The sequence below is a fragment of the Lytechinus pictus genome, chromosome 16, assembly GCF_037042905.1.
Source record: "Lytechinus pictus isolate F3 Inbred chromosome 16, Lp3.0, whole genome shotgun sequence".
NCBI classification, from domain to species: Eukaryota; Metazoa; Echinodermata; class Echinoidea; order Temnopleuroida; family Toxopneustidae; genus Lytechinus; species Lytechinus pictus.
Genome location: NC_087260.1, coordinates 7,893,752 through 7,911,617, shown reverse-complemented (window position 1 = coordinate 7,911,617; position 17,866 = coordinate 7,893,752). Strand labels below are relative to the sequence as shown.

Here is a 17,866-nt window from a genome sequence, read left to right as displayed (position 1 = left end):
TGATATTTAATAGCATATGAAATGCAGCAAAGCACACTTGTCTCTCAGAACCGCACTAAGTATGTTGCCAAGAGGTCTTACAAAGAGTTATGATTGATCCAATCAATCGCAACTATGGAAAGCCAGCAAAGTCAACATATCAAATGCATGTTCATTTCAAAAAATTTCTAGATATGAATGAATATCCATAAATTCATTGATTTCTGGACAATTTGGTGTGATCTCCATTGTTTACAAAGGACATTTTGCAAACTTCCTGTAGAAAAAATTATGACACTGATGGATTTCCATATAGTAACGATTGATTGGATCGATCGCAACTCTTTGTAAGACGGGGCCCTGTGCTACAATGTACTCCCGGAAGAAAAGAGAACTTCTTACCTCAAATTCTTGAGGAACTCGAAACTTGACCCTACCGTCCTCTGTTCAGGGAAAAATCAACAAACAAAACCATTAGAATATCTGTAATGAACTTTTTATTCATACATGTAGTTTACAAAACATTACATTACTATTCTGATTAAGTCAGAAATAAATAAATGAAACTAAACAATAGTAAGATTAGCACACTATGGACGGAGTTCACTAGTCACTAATCTAAGGTGGATAAACCGATCCAATCAGAAACAACTGAATTCAACTAACCAATTGTGAGATTAGCAAGCTGTGGAGGGAATTCGCTCGACACTAATCTATGTTGGATAATCTGATCCAATCAGAAATAAATGAATTCAACTAACCAATTGTGAGATTAGCAAGCTGTGGAGGGAGTTCGCTAGTCACTAATCTATGCTGGATAATCTGATCCAATCGATGAAGGACCGTCTCCTTCTCTGATGAGGTGATGGGATCAGGTGGGACAATACGCTCTTTGATGCATGCCGGCATACGCTTGTATTGGCGCATGGTTAGTACATCCACGGCATGGGGTAGACAGAAGTTTGGCAACCTGAAAAATATACAACCATTGACTTGCATTTAATAAAACAATCAGAGAAATCAGTTACTGTTTTCACAAAGACAAAGTATGTATCTCAAGACCCCCCCCCCCACCCATTTTGATTAAAAGCTTCCAAAAATACAAAATAATTGATGGTCATTTAGACTTGATTTCTCCCTAACTACCAAAAATACAAAAAAACTCACATCAATTTATTAATTTCAAGAGCAAGATTACTTATGAATCCAAATTCACAATACATACATGTACCTAAAAGGGTTTTTTAACAACTGTGCTCCTTGCTATTTTCAAGGCTTGAATAGCAAAAAGGGCATGTCGGCCAGTTTGGAAAAAAGGGCACAGCCTTTTGGGCCGTGCATTGATCATTTTTTTAGGGCATCACGGCCAGTTATAGGGGCATCAACGGCCTGGCTGTCGATTAATCTAACCCAAGCCCTGAAGTATCGTGAATAAACAGGCATTTTAGATGTGGACGTTGCTGGCTTTCCATAGTTGTTTGATCGGATCAATCACAATTCTTTGTATTAAAGACGGGGCCCTGAACACAATGGCTAAGCTTTGTGTTACGGGTGGGTGTTTCATAAAGCTGTTCGTAGGTTAAGAGCGACTTTAAGAACGACTGGTAATCCTTTCTTACGCGCTAAATAATCACCAACATATAATGGTGAACATCATTTACTACAAGATACATGTAAGATCACCAGTCGTAAGTTAAGAGCGACTTTAAGAACGACTGGTGATCCTTTCTTACGCGCTAAATAATCACCAACATATAATGGTGAACATCATTTACCGCAAGAAAGGATCACCAGTCGTAAGTTAAGAGCGACTTTAAGAACGACTGGTGATCCTTTCTCATGCGCTGAATAATCACCAACATATAATGAAGAACATCATTTACCGCAAGAAAGGATCACCAGTCGTAAGTTAAGAGCGACTTTAAGAACGACCGGTGATCCTTTCTTACGCGCTAAATAATCACCAACATATAATGGTGGACATCACTTACCACAAGGATCACCAGTCGTACTAAAAGTTGTTCTCAACTTACGAACAGCTTTATGAAACGGGCCCCTGGTCCCAATGCTTACCTGGCATGTACAAGGTTTTCCCTGGCCATCCTTGAAAGCATGTCAGCAGTGTCTACAAACAAAAACGATTGCTGGTCCAAAAATAACGAAATTGCCTGCAAAAACAAAACAATGTGCATATATATAAATATATGAAATAACGTTTAGCAGTACAAGAGCAAGCGAATCAATTGGCGTGAAAACTGATCATACTTACATGTAGGCATAATTGCAAATAGAGCACCGGTGCTTGAAGGAAGATTGAACAGTGTCATTGATTGTGTGCATAAATAGCTGTACTTAAAAATGTACCTTTCAGAAAACTATTAATAATTCAGAAAATAAATTAGCCTACTATTTCAATTGTATAGAGAAACTAAAAATTCTCTACAGGAAGAGTGCATATTTACAGTTACTTCATAATACAATTATTGCGGTATGAATGTAATGACTAGTGAATTAGTGTGTTTTCATTCAAGTGGGTTTATATTACAAGACTACATTGCTGAGAATGATGCATTATGGGTAAGGAACCTGGCCAGTTGAGGACTGGAGGTGGATCCTGGGCCCAGTCTTAAAAAGAGTTACGATTTATCCGATCAACCTCAAGTATATGGAAATCCATCACTGGCATCATTTTTTCTTAAATGGGAAAACTTTGCACAATCTCCTTTGAAAACAAAAGAAGCTTACAGAATTGTCAAGAAAACAGAGAATGTATGAATATACATCATATCTAGAAAATATTTTTAAACAAACATGAATTTTAGATGTTAATGTTGCTTGCTTTCCCTAGTTGCGATTGATTGGATCAATCGCAACTCTTTGTAAGATGGGGCCCTGGTTTGTATTTGCTTAAAATCATGCTTGATCATGCTTATTTCCACCATCCCACTTTATTGGTTCAATCTAATATCATGAGAAAATTTAATAAAAAAAAGAAAAGTTATTACTCAAACCGATTCATTTCCAAAAAAGTGTGGATTGACACCATGCCGAAGGACAATTGGTAAAAAAGGCAGAAAAAAAAAATCTTGTATGTATGCACTTTATCCACTCCCTGTGGAGCATTCAAAGAAAAGAGTTTTTTTTCAAACTCAACTGCTACATGTACATGTAGGCATACTATTTATGCTTTCACATCCTACGGAGTACCAATTTGGCACCTGGACGAAGTGGCAAAGTGTGGACTGACACCATGCCAAAGGATGCTAGGCCGCGGTGGGATTCAATCACACGACCAGCTGAATACAAGGCGAGAGTCAGAACCGCTACACCACGATGCTTCCACAAATGATACATGATAAATAATTGAAATTGAAGGCTTTACTCACCGCACACTTGTCCACCTTGGCTGCACTGCCAGCCCACTTGACCAAAGCCAAAAGGCGGATAAACGACTGCCTTGTACTCCGGGCGAATTTCACGATCTCAATTTTCCTGTTGTTCGTATCAACATAATAAGGACAGTTACAGAGTGACCATTCAAGAAGTCCATAGTAGAATTTCATATCATCAAGATATAAGGGCTAAATTAAACACCTAAAGTAAAATCAATTTAAATCTCTGGGTTTGAGTACAAAAACCTGTTTAACACATGCACTGACATATTATATAAACCCATTTGCTACAATCTTCGTAGTACTATTAGTCTACAGTTTTTTGTGGCATCCTTGATGGCTATGGGCTAAAATTTGAGTGTCTATGTTCATTACCACCATTGTAATATTTCTTGTGTTGAGCATAAAAAAGGGAAAAGATAGAGCCATAAAGAAAGAGCAATGCCCTTACAATGTATTTAAGGACTACATGTATGATTCTACAATTTTGAAAGTTTTTTATTACTTCATGCCTAAACAAGTGGAGTGCCTCTGGCAGTCTCACCTGCATTACGCGATTCAATATAGCAGCAGTGCTGACTTTAAAAAATACTACTAAAATAATTATTCACAAAAAACACCATTTATATAATGATTCAATACTATGTTCATTGACCCTAAATCATATTTGACCTTGATCATGTGACCTAAAACTTGTCAGTGATACATGTACTTGATTACCCCTATGTCCACATTTCATAAACTATATCCAAAAACTTAAAGTTATGACAGCAATTTAATAATTACCTCCAACATGGCCAGAGTTCATTGACCTTAAATGACCTTTGACTTTGGTCATGTGACCTGAAACTCACATAAGATGTTCAGTGATACGTGATTACCCTTATGTCAAAGTTATATGAACTAGATCCATACACTTTCAGAGTTACGATTGTTATTCAACAAATACCCCCCACCATGGTCAAAGTTCATTGACCTTAAATGCAGACCTGCCAACCCCCTGAGAATGAAAAATTATATTCTGTGATAAAATGTATTTTTCCCCAAAAATGTGCATTTCATAATAAAATGCGTGGCGCACTGGCTCAGTCATCGCGGCACTCAAGCTGCATGCAAGCTAAAATGCGCACTGCTCTTGCAGATGAAAAAAACAAACATTTAAACATGTGTATATCTCAACCTGGTTTTAACAAAATGATTGAAAAAGAAAACAAGTTACCTGAAATTAAATTGATCTAATAACCATATTTGTGTAAGTTTTATGAAATAGATACATAATTATAGAGATGATCTTTCTCAATATTTTTTTTGAACATATTTTTTAAAGAAAAAACGTATTGCCGTATTTTGGTTGCAAAAACGTACTAAATACGCCAAAAACGTACTGGTTGGCAGATCTGTAAATGACCTTTGACCTTCATCATGTGACACAAAACTCGCACAGGATGTTCAGTGATACTTGATTCCTCTTAAGTCCAAGTTTTATGAATTAGATCCATAAAATTTCAGAGTTATGATGGTAATTCAACAAATACCCCTAACTTGGCCAAAGTTCATTGACCTTAAATGACCTTTGACCTTGGTCGTGTGACCTGAAACTCCCACAGGGTGTTCAGTGATACTTGATTACTCTTATGTCCTAGTTATATGAATCAGATCCATAAACTGTCAAAGTTATGGTAATTCAACAAATACCCCCAACTTGGTCAAAGTTCATTGACCCTAAATAACTTTTGACTTTGGTCATGTGACTTGAATCTCAGGCAGGATGTTCAGTAATACTTGATTACCCTAATGGCCAAGTTTCATGAGCTAGGTCCAAATACTTTTCAACGTTATGACAAAATTTCAAAAACTTAACCTTAGGTTAAGATTTTGATGATGATTCCCCCAACATGGTCTAAGTTCATTGACCCTAAATGACCTTTGACCTTAATCATGTGACCTGAAACTCAAGCAGAATGTTCAGTAATACTTGATTAACCTAATGTCTAGGTTTCATGAAGTAGGTCCATATACTTTCTTAGTTATGCTATCATTTAAAAAAACCAGCATGATTAAGATAGCAAACATGTTATACTCACTTTTCCATGTCCATCTTACGCGGTAATCTAGAATCAGAAAAGATAATAAATATTTTTAAGAGTTAGGAGAGAATAAAATATTTAATATTTTAGCACAAGTTGGGAACCAAAAGAATTAAATGGCAGATGACCAAAAATCACGATACCTGCAGTGGGGTTGCATGCATAAGAATGTCAGCTTGAATATATATCTGGAAATAATAACAAATCATAACTAAATTTCAGATTACTTTAATGGGGAATGAAACCTTTGGAACAAGAAGGCTTCTTGTCGAAACAAAAAATCAAAGAATAAGAACAAAGAAAGTTTGAGAAAAAGCGGACAAATAATGAGAAAGTTATGAGCATTTGAATATTGCAATCACTATGCGATGGAGATCCTCCCATTGGCAATGCGACAAGGATGTGTGATGTCACATGTGAACAACTTTCCCTTTGATGGATTAAAAAATACCCCCAAAATGTCTCTTTTTGCTTTTTTTTATGGTGATACAAACTCTTTATCCATGATGTATTCTTTAAAAATCTGTATTAAATGCCCTCCTATAAAAGAATACATGATCTACTGATAGATGTGATAAAAGAGGCAGTTTATGGGGAGAGTTGTTCACAAGTGACATCACACATATTTGTCACATTGCCAATGTGAGGATCTCCATAGCATTAGTGATCGCAATATTCAAAGGCTCATAACTTTGTCATTATTTGTCCGATTTTTCTCAAACTTTCGTTGATCTGTTTCTTTGATTTTTTTTTTCACACAAGCTATCTTGTTCCAAAAGTTTCATTCTCCTTTAAGAAAACATTTCAAGCCACTCCCCTTTTGGTTCGCAGAGTCATTATTCTACTTCTACATGTTTCATTATCAGGCCCCTGTAAATACCAAGAAAGAACTGAGAGTGTCTACCATACAAAAATTTTGAATCTTGGGAGGATCTTGGAAGTCACTTACAGTTCAGCCAAAACAGTGAGCTCATGGTATGTCTTCTGGACAAGATGTTCCAGGAGCAGGCCCAATGATATGCTGGCCCCTCCTCCTGCTACCTGGGGTTGCATTGGAACCATCTGCATCCCGGCTGCCTGGGCCGGAGCACCCATCATGTTGCCTCCTGGTCCTCCGGGGTTGGGGGTTTGGACGCCAGGCATGCTTAATCCTACTGGAGGGAGACCCTGAGGGACGGGGATCGCTGGAGTCTGGACACCACCTCCTGGGACCCCTGACATTGTTTGCCTTCCTCAATCAACAGACTTCTGTTTATTTTCTAATTGCGAAAAAAAGAAGAAAATAGGCAGAGTTTCAATTATTTTGGTGAAAGCACTGAAGGAAAGTTTAATGTCAATGTCAGACAAGGCATTTAGCAATTTTGTGTCTCGCCCACTTATGAAAATAACCCAAAATACTGTGATTTGCGAGGGCACGCGCAAGAACTGTATCAAAACTTCATTGTGAAATAACTCGGATGGAACAACATTTGTCATAAGAGTCTTGCAAGTCAATTTTAACGTTGACCTCAAAATTAACTTTGACCTTATTATGTGACCTCCGAACATAATATTGCAGTACCTAGAAGCTCATCAACATTTTGACAGACATACATGTACATAGAGAATACCTTGATCATTTGGGTGAAGGTATGACCCACTAAAGACAGCAATAACAAAAAAAAAGAAGAAAAGAATAAAAGCCTGCCTTCTGCTTTGGTAAAGGGTCAATGATGCAAATGCACATAATTCAGGGTTAGAAAAAATAACTCAAAGAAAAAAATGAATTGCATAATTCTCCAAACCTTGATTATACTTGACCAAAAAAATATTACACATTGAATTACCATTAAAAAGGAATCTGAAATTGCTATGCCATAATTTGCCATGGATCTTAATTGCATTACTGTTTAAAAGATATAATAAAAAAAATAGAGTTTAAAAAGTAAAAAACTTACTCAGGAGAGCTTAACATGTTGAATCTTAGGCATTTTATTTTAAATAAATAGTTTGACAAATAATTTGGTAAATACAAAACAGTGTCTTGCCCCCTCCCCCTAATAATAATACCGGTAATAAAAAAAAATAAAAAAAACTTGAGTTAAAATGAATTGACTCAATTTTCATTCAAGTTGACTTGAGTTGAAGAATGACTCACAGCATGCATAGATTGGAACTTTAATGTATTTTGTAATGAATCCCCCAATGTTTAGAACTCGCACTTTCATTTGCATGAATAATGCACAGATTAAATTAGAGGTCTAAAGGAGTTTGGCATTATCGTGAAAGCTGATCTGTTACCAGTCGATTGCACTGGTCTGCTTTTTATTTCATCAGCGATATCATAAGTCATATCGATTATTTTGTAAACAGCTTCGAAATTTGGAGGTGGGAAAATCAAGTCAATTTTTTTTTTGCTCCGTCATGACCGTGCTGGAATGCGCTGAGGGCCTGGGTAAGCGTTGCACAAGCGGCCGGATGCAGAGCATGCAATCAAAATCGTCTGTATTTTCGATGGGGGTGCTGTTACATGATTAGGATAAAAATAAACTTCAAATTAATGGCGTATAGGCATCATAATTACACAATAGGTTTCATTTTGGGGAAATAGAAATCAAGTAAGTAGTAAAGTACTACGAAGGCGCGGCAAAAAGCTCATAGCTTGTTTTATTAAATATCAGGCATAACGTCAAGTCAACGTATGTAAACTTTGTGCACACTGCCCATGCCAAAGGCCGGCCCATGACAGATTTCATTCATAAAAAAATGTGAGTGAGCGCCGTGGCTTCTTGCACAAATACAGAACTTCAAGGTGGGTATGAAAGTGGAATTTTAGTGACGTGTACAAATAAAACAAAAAAAAATAGAAAATTCTACGCACTTTGAACGAAGCCCGCAGTGCTACCGTTCATTTGTCAATAAACGTTCTTCACCAAAGTCTTTACAGTAAAAAGATTGGACACTTTGCCGACTTCGCGTAACACTTTGCATCGATTTACGTGTAAAATAGTTTTTGTGCCTAGGGCTAGGCCCTAGTCTTTCACTTGTAGAGTCTTTGATATGAAGATAAATTGCGGGCCCTCTTTACTTTACATGCTTCAGCTAATTAGACGAAAAATTTCGGAAATAGAACTTAGAAGAAAGCTCCATATTTTGTCAACGAGAAGAAAAATCAGCGCTTAAATGACGCTATTTGACATGTTTGAGGGATGTTCATGATATTAGGGGGAATTGAATTCACATAGTTCGGTAAGTTTCGTAGAAGGACTTGATTTTATAAAACCTCTTCTTAAATTCGCGGGAGGGACATGCCATTGTTGCAATTTTGCATGCGCCATGCCTTCAATTTTCCTGTGTGGTAGGGGGTCCTAAACTAAGTTACACGGGTCCTAAAGCTACGCACCACTCATCGCGCATGCAGTTTTCAAGGCAAATGCGCACTCTGTGTGTGGAACTGTGACTGCAGTGACGAACGATTCCTATTCAATTTTTTTTCTACAGAGCCAGGCTGCAATCTCTATGCAGAGAAAACCAACAACTGTTTGGAATTTAGGAGTTATAAATATAATTAATTTTATATATCTTATAATATTGTGAACATATTTTAGAAATTGAGGCACAGAAAATACTAATTTTTGCATTATAAATCGAGTGCGTATGTAGCTTTAGAGTTTTTTACATCGGGCGGCGAGATCAAGAGTAAAGTCAGAGAACACGGCGGGATTTTCGCATTACATACCTGTGTCATGTATGTGAGTTTTGCAATATTTTCTTCTTGGACTCGGTTAATGATCTTTAGAATATTGGCCACAAATTAGTAAATGGTAATTTGTTCAAATATTGAAATTGGCATAGTTTTTATCATTTGAAAACAAAGTGCGTAGCTTTAGGTCCCCCCCCCCCCATCATACACGGCGGCACAATGCACCCATGGGTAAACATCATGGTAAAACAGACAGCTGGCAGCTGTCTGTTTCGAGTTTTTTAACATTTTTTTTTCTCCTCGTACACAGACGGCTCGCTATCGTGCATAGCCAGGCGGCTTCTAGAGAGTAAAAATCATTTTCTAACGTAAGGTTACTCTCATACGAAGCCAGGACTTCTACCTCATAGACCCACACAAAGGAAGCCAAAACCTGAAACTTTCACCCCCGAGATTTCTACTTTCCTTTTAAAAGGATAGCTCTAAATCATGTACATGGGATAAAACTTCATTTCCGACATTTCTACGCTCTCGTTGTTATTTTTAAAACAAGAATTCATCAAAAAAATGAAAAAATATTGTGAAAAGACGGAAGAGACTTGCCTGATGTTTACGCCGCCATCTTGTTTCTTATTGTACTTCCCCAACATTACGCACTCTTCCGTCTTTTCATGATATTTTTCTCATTTTTTTAAATGAATTCTTCTTCAAAAATAACAAGAGCGTAGAAATGTCGGAAATGAAGTTTTATCCCATGTACATGATTTAGAGCTAGATCTTTTAGAAGGAAAGTAGAAATCTCGGGGGTGAAAGTTTCAGGTTTTGGCTTCCTTTGTGTGGGTCTATGAGGTAGAAGTCCTGGCTTCGTATGAGAGTAACCTTACGTTAGTAAATGATTTTTACTCTCTAGAAGCCGCCTGGCTAATCGTGCAGCCACCATAGGGGGTGAACAATGCAACCCCCCCCCCCCCCCCCCCCCGACGGGGCTCATTGATTTTTTTCTTTATTTCATAAAAATGTATAAAAAGAACTGTAGTCTGTACCAAAATAAAGATTATTATTCCGTTTTGGCCAGAAATGCATGACAGGGAAAAATAAACTTAATTTTAAGCCAGGCAGGGGAAAAAACAGTGACTTACTTCGTCTTCGACTTCGGCTGTCGCGCAACTTCACTTCCCTGTTTTATTCGAACTTAATACATACACATACCGGTATGGCCATCGAGTCCCCTGTACAGATCGAGCTAGAACTTCGGTCTCTGTATTTGGTGAGTAGAGTCAACAGAGTTCAGCGGAACAACCAACATATGGCAGTGAGTCCAAACTTCGCGCGTGTCCATACTTCGCGGACGGTCATTATCTCAAAAACTAGCCAATATCCTTAAAATCTGACATCATCAACATGAAAAGCAACCTAAAATTACCCTTTGGTGTAAGTTTCTTTCAGATGAGTTCAGTATTCATGAAAATATTGACAAAAGATCGGCAAATTTGTCACCGTTAGCGCCCGTTTTGAAGAAATCTGATATTCTCAACAAGCATTACGATATCACCATTTTGCAAGCAGAAATCATCAAAAATGTGAGTTAAATGTGGTATGGTAGTGGATCGTATTACCAAACACTTTTCATGAATTCAATCATATCAAACACATTATTCTCATAAAATTCACCAAACTTTCACCATAAATACACAATTACCTACAAAATATAAATATGTAAAAATTTTGCCGAAATTGTATTTCCTTTTTACGATATTAGCTTCCAATCGGACCCCTCTTCGCATGTGAAATATTTTTGGTCACTTGAAAAAGGTATCGTATTACCGAACGTGTGTTTTCTATGGGAAAAGTTGAGAAAACAACAAAATCACTGATGTCGTGATGAGCTATTTTGACCATATTTTATTATTTTTAGAATATTAAGACTTTGAAAATGTGTTTTTTACCATTTTTCATCATCTTTCTATTCAAGTTCTCTTTGGAAGGATTCTGCAAAATTTTGAGCGTATGAAATTATTTCTGATGCGTATGATGCGCGCGTTCGGTAATACAAGGCCGGTCGGTAATACAAGCACTCACTATACTAACCGATTCTATAGCATTTTGCCGTCAATCTGATATAAATATGTCACTTTTTGAGCTTGAGTTTTTGTTTAAATCTCCACAAAACTTTGGTCCGCGAAGTTAGGTCACACTTTTTCAGAACGGTTTTCTAGCATAGCGCGCATTCGCCAATCGGAATAGAATTTTCAGTAGAGGCGCACGGCCAATATGGGAGACTCTTTCCAATAGGGGAGACAATCTCCCACATTGGAGACTTGCTTTGCAAAAGGACGAAAGAAACAACACCAACAAAAGCATGATTTTTTCCACCCAAAATTTTGTCTCACTGAGGTCAGAAGCCCATTTGTTTTGTGTGTGATTGACAACAAAAATCCTTATCAAAACAAAAGTAGACGGTGAAAAGGGGTAATTTTTCATGAGGAATCTGCTTATCACATTTTTATTTGCCGCCAAGTTAATCCTTTTGCAGCAAATGTAAACAAAGGAAATTGGACTCCAAAACTGGAGACTGTCTCTGAAATTGGATACCCAAATTATTTACAAAAGTCTCTGATATTGGAGATAATCTCCCACATTGGAGACAGTCTCCAATATTGGCCGTGCGCCTCTACTGATTTTGAGATCGCGATACCGGCGAAATCCCTTGACCTACTTTACATTTTCGTCCACGATTTTATAGTTTAGGATCTTGCCGTCAATGTGGTAACTATTTCTTGAATTGGTTTTGTATAAATTATGAATATTTTGTGAACAAATTTAAGCCTGATGAATATTTTTGAAAAGTCCGCGAAGTTTGGACACCCCATCCATACATAACAGAATCAGAGACCGACGCTTTTGGTCTAGGTAAAACAATACACAGATTTGATAGGACGGGACAACATTTTACACAATTTTTCTCTCGCACTTTTTTTTTAGCTCTAAGATTTCTCCGAAAAGGACAGCACAAATACCTTTCAAAGTGTAATATGATACAACTTAGAACGTACTAATATTATAGGCAATCGATCATGGCAATAGGAATAAATACTGCTCGTAAGAATAAATAATGTTTTACCTTTATTTAGATTCACTTCCCGACCGTGAACAGTAACATTCGTCCGCCATGTTCGTTTAGTACCGTCGGGTCGTAGTCTTTGTTCAAAAGACCGAGCCAGCTCGAATTGATGGCGCAAACTAGGCATGTAGTCTGCAGACACAGTACAGACCCTTCTTTTTAAAACTTTTAGTCGACAGTATCTTCAAGCAAGCGATATATTGCATAAAATAAATTGCATCGCCTTCAATAAAAATGTCTTTGTGAATGCGTTTAATATGGTCCAGGCTGGAGATATCTATATCCCATATCTCAATAAAAATTCAAAGAGAAAAATGCTGAAAATTTGATCAAAATCGGATAACAAATCTATGAACGAAGTTATCGAATTTTAAAGATTTGCATTATTCCGGTGAAACAGTTCTAGGCATGTGTTCATGAATATTTATAAGGTGGGTTGATGACGTCATATCCCCACTTGATCTTTTGTATTTTGTTATATGAAATTGGGTTTATTCAAACTATAAAAAAAAAAACCAAAGAAGATCGACAACTGATGGAGTGCATTAATTCGTTATTTATTGCCGCATCTTGTGGAGACACATCATTTACACATGTATGAAAAAATGAATCAATTATGATTTCATGTAATAACATAAGAAAAAGGAAAGTGGGGATATGTCATCATCAGCCCACCTAATGAATATTCATGATGATGTGCATATCTGTCTTTCACAAAATAATGCTACACTTTAAAGTTCAATAACTTCGTTATTTGTTGTCCGTTTTGATGAAATTTTCAGCATTTTGCTCAGTGAATTTTACTCTATTTATTTAGATGTAAATATCTTTAAGGAGAAGTTCACCCTGACAAGAACAATATTGTAAATATACCAGAAAAAATAATCAAGAATATTCGTGAAGGTTGCACAAAAATTCATCAAAGATTTATCAAGTTATCATGATTAGAATTTTAATTTTGATGTCATTTTCGAGCGGCTTCACATGTATAATTATGAATTTTCTAAAATAAAGAATTGTCATTTTATACAATATATGGAAATGGGTTATTTTGTTGTACCTTAATAATTATTTCACACCCGCTCATGAAAGAAATTTTTTAATCATCACGAACCATTAAGAACTTGAAATTTATGCATTCTGTATTACATAACAAATGAGGCACCTGCTTGTATGACATCAGTGACATACAGTTGGGGGTGGGGGACTCCAAATGAAGAAAAAAAAACGAAGGTCAGCACTCCCAAATGATGGCATTTAGAGTTCTCCCTTTTTTTGTTGGCATTTTTTATGCTATAAAATTCTTTTCTTTATCAAGTTGAATTATTTTGATGAAATTATGTCATCAATGGTTTATTTCCAATTCGTCTAATGCCACTTCTTCCATTCGCCAACTTGTCTACTATCAGTTCGTCCACTATCCATGTCTAATTGTCATTTCATCCAATCACCATTTTGTATAATAAACAGTTGGTCCAATAGACATTAGTCCATATACCATTTGGTCTAATTGGACAAAGTGTTACTGGTAATTGTGCAAAATGAATGAAAATGAAATGGATATTAGATAATAATAATAGCTGGATTTATAAAGCGCTTTTTGCCCGAGGATACAAAGCACTGCTATCATTACCCTGGCTTTAGCTCGAGCTACCATCACCGGCGCTCAGTGCATTCAAGGAAATAATCCTGACGGGTACCCATTTACCTCACCTGGGTCGAGTGCAGCACAGTGTGGATAAATTTCTTGCTGAAGGAAAACATGCCATGGCTAGGATTCATACCCACGACCCTCTGTTTGAAAGGCCAGTCAGAACCACTTGACCACGATCAACTAGATCAACTGGTTGAGACAAAATGGCGATTAGACGAGGTGATGATTGGACCAAATGGTTGTTAGACAAAATATTGATGGATGGAATGGCATTAGACTAAATGAAAGTAGACCATTTGGTGAGTGGATGAAATGGCAGTTAACGAATTGGCAATTTACCGGGATCAATATGCAATATGTGAGCTGATGATGCAATTTTAGTTAAATCCTGTTGTAATATGAAATTCATAATTAGTCTAATTTACAGCTCAAAAAAGTACAGGTTTGGATTGGCTACCGAGTTCATGTGTAAGATATCTTTATACATATTTGTTTTTGGTACAAGGGAGACATGTATAAATAATATTTGATGAGGATTTAATATAATTTAAAAAGAAAGGGAAGACGAGGAATGTGCAACATCAGCTCATTCTTTGCATAAATTCCTGACAACACACATACAGTATTTTACAAAAGGGAATGATGAATTCAAGGGGAAGTTCAACTTCACAAAAATTTTAAGGTAAAAAAAGCCCCCCCCAAAAAAAAACATTAGTGAAGGTTTGAGGGAAATCCATCAAAGATTTAAAAAGAATTTTAGTTTTTGTTTTGAGATGTGAGTAGCTTCCCATCGTGATTTCAGAAGGAAAAAAAAGAAATGTAATTTTCTCAAACAATTGAAATTGTTTTTTTTTATTGTACCTTCATTATATCAACGAATTATTTCACACCTGCTCCTAAAAGGAGAAAAGTTTTAGCCATCATGAACTATTAAAAAATTGAAATTTATGCCTTTTATATAACATAACATACGGGGCAGCTGCTTGTTTGACGTCACAAAACAGAAAACGTAAAATGCTAATAACATTCATACTCTTTAATGGATTTTCCACAAACCTTCACCAATATTTTTAACGATTTTTTTCTGGTATTTTTACAACAAACTTCAGGGTGAACTTCCCCTTTAAGAGAGGGAGAGATGAAGAAAGAGATAGAAATAAGAATTCAACACAAATGAGATAATAACCAGAGTTATCTGAACTTTAAAACGTTGGTACAAAAATATCCTTTTATTTTACATGGCAACAAATTACACAGGGTATTATCAATCAAGGCTACTGCACACCTTACAATTGGGTGCAAGCAGGGGCCCGACTAACAAAGAGTTGCGATTGATCCGATCAATCGCAACTATGGAAAGCCAGCAAAGTCAACATAAAAAATTCATGTTTGTTCAAAAAAATTCTAGATATGAATGTATATCCATAAATTCATTGATTCCTTGATTTCTTTGTTTTCAAAGGACATTTTGCAGATTTCCTGTAGAAAAAATTATGACACTGATGGATTTCCATAGAGTTACAATTGATTGGATCAATCGCAACTCTTTGTAAGACGCGCGGGCCCCAGATTTCATAACAAAACCTTGTAACATTTGATGCAAATATGAAGACAGTGAACATCTTACAGTGCAAAGTACCTAAACATTGTAGGAATACTTATGTGCACATAATAGACCATGCTACCCTTCTCATTATTACGATAAAGGCGATTTTGGTAGCTGACCGTAATAATGTCATAGCAATCACAAGATTGGCCACAATTTGAAACCAGTTTGGACTTTACTCCAAAATAAGGCTTAAAGGTATTGTTTAACTTTGTGAGCAGCCGATTAAAAAAATTCTCAAACCAAGATGAAACATGTGTACAAGTGCATGTATTTATAGAACTAATAAACCCTGAAAACAACCATTATTGAGAATGAAAAGCTAAAACTACAAGGCAAACCCCGATTTTGTAAATAGGCGTCTTATAGACGCCTAAATAGTACACATAAGTGTATGGGATGAAATTAAGATGGTGTTTTCTGTCACTTTATATTTCAATTTTTGAAGCACTAAATAATTATTTTCAAACGCAATTTTTTCTGGGCTTCATTTTTGTAACATATCACAGACACAGGTGACAAGTGTGACCTTCTAGCTCAGATTTTTTTAAAGTCAAACCAATGTTAACCAATCACTTTAATTACTATCCAAAATTTTGAAGTAGGCCTATACTTACAGCTAGTCAATGTGCACATCAAATGAAAAAAAAAAATACTTTCAGGATATATAAAGCAAAATGCAATTTGTTTTTAAAATTAGGTAGTAAGATGTGCTGCAGCCATAGGATCTCAAGAATACGTACATAAACATAGACCAGAACATGTCTACATTTCATGTCCTCACTTTATAGAAATTTTGTATCCTACCACACAATCAAAGAGTTGTATCTTCCTGATGCAAGAACAATACATAAAAGAAAATAAATAAACTAATATGCTGCATAGCATATACCATAAAATATTGCACATGATGAACATTTATTTATTTTTTTTATTTATATATTTATTTTATCATTATTATTATTATTTATTTATTTCATTTTTTTTTTGGGGGGGTGTAAAGTCTTTTCATCACTTTTTTCTTTCAAGTTTTGCATAACTTTTGAGATGAAATTTGCATTGCCTGGGCACACACTTCGGCCCCGTCTTACAAAGAGTTACGATTGATCGAGTCAATCGTAACTCTATGGAAATCCATCCATACCATAATTTTTTCTACAGGAAATTTGCACACTCTCCTTAGTAAACAAAGAGAATCACACTGAATCTTCAAGAGAACGATAAATGTATGAATATACATCATCTAGAAAATGTTTTGAACAAATTTGCATTTTAGATCTTGACGTTGTTGGCCGTCCATAGTTGAAGTTGATCGGATCAATCGCAACTCTTTGTAAGACGGGGCCCTGAAATTACATAACATTCTGTAAGTGCATGTCAGATCCAAACTTGCTCAAAAACATGAATTCATGTACAAATCTGAGGAAAATTGTTCCTAGCCAAAATTCATAACTGTATCATTATGTTTACCGGTACTTCATTTATAGATAATAATCAATTAATGTTATATCTGATCAGAAAAGTATCACCAACAATGTCCATTGAAATAAACAAAAAAAATAAATGAAAAACAAAAAAGTACCTTGAATAAAAAATACATAAGAAACAAATTTTGATACCTATTTTTTTTAATGAACATTTGATCATAATCATAGTCTCTCTAAACAAATAAATTGCACTTCAATGGCTTCACTTACTGATTTACAGCTGAAATATAGTATCAAGCAAAAATTAGCAGAATCAATTAAAGCATAAATTTTGATAATTTTGTAAAGATCAAATCTAAAATTCTGTAGATTATGTCATGGGTGACGTGCATGTTGATCCTTGGCGCGGTTGGTGACCGAGATATCAATTTCCAGCCTCCAAAATACCCAAGTCCTTGTAGGGTTAAGGGCTAATAATCCTCACTTTGATGTAACTTAATGTGTAAAATAACATGTTCTCTTTTCACACTCATATGAAGAATTTCTACATGTAGCACAGGGGCCCGTTGCAGAAAGAGTTGCGATCAAACGCAACTAAAAAAATCTTGCGCAACTTGATTTTCAGCCAATGAAGCACCCATATTTGGGACTTGCGCTTGATATTTTGACTTGCGTTTAAACGCAACTCTTTCTGCAACAGGCCTCTGGTGACATAAAATAATTTGATTATTCTAGAAGTGGCAATCATTTCTTTTTTGCTATTTCAATACAATCTTCAAGTGAGCCAATTTACTTTCTTTTGTGATCGTTCACATCATCCATGTAGCTATTTCATAAGTACATTTTCGCAGCCTTTGGGGGCTAGTAAAACAATGAAAATCATATATCATTATACAACTCATACAAATATTCTTGTAA

General features: G+C 35.9%; 1 protein-coding gene across 3 annotated transcripts in view; it reads right to left on the bottom strand.

Moving 5' to 3' along the window:
- LOC129279212 (mediator of RNA polymerase II transcription subunit 14-like) overlaps window positions 1-12,650 on the bottom strand; it is a 59,724-nt gene extending 47,074 nt beyond the window's left edge. For 2 of the 3 annotated variants that reach the window (XR_010296153.1, XR_010296154.1), the window contains exons 1-7: window positions 12,262-12,350; window positions 6,408-6,717; window positions 5,456-5,482; window positions 3,366-3,471; window positions 2,053-2,147; window positions 741-949; window positions 382-422 (exon numbers count right to left, since the gene is read on the bottom strand). Coding sequence is in view for 1 of the 3 variants with exons in the window: in XM_064111671.1 (XP_063967741.1) it covers window positions 382-422; window positions 741-949; window positions 2,053-2,147; window positions 3,366-3,471; window positions 5,456-5,482; window positions 6,408-6,679 (750 nt within the window). In the remaining 2 variants the exon portion in view is untranslated. Of the gene's footprint in view, window positions 1-381; window positions 423-740; window positions 950-2,052; window positions 2,148-3,365; window positions 3,472-5,455; window positions 5,483-6,407; window positions 6,718-12,261 lie in introns of all 3 variants that reach the window. The other variant, XM_064111671.1, reaches the window with a different exon arrangement.
- Window positions 12,651-17,866: the final 5,216 nt, after the last annotated feature.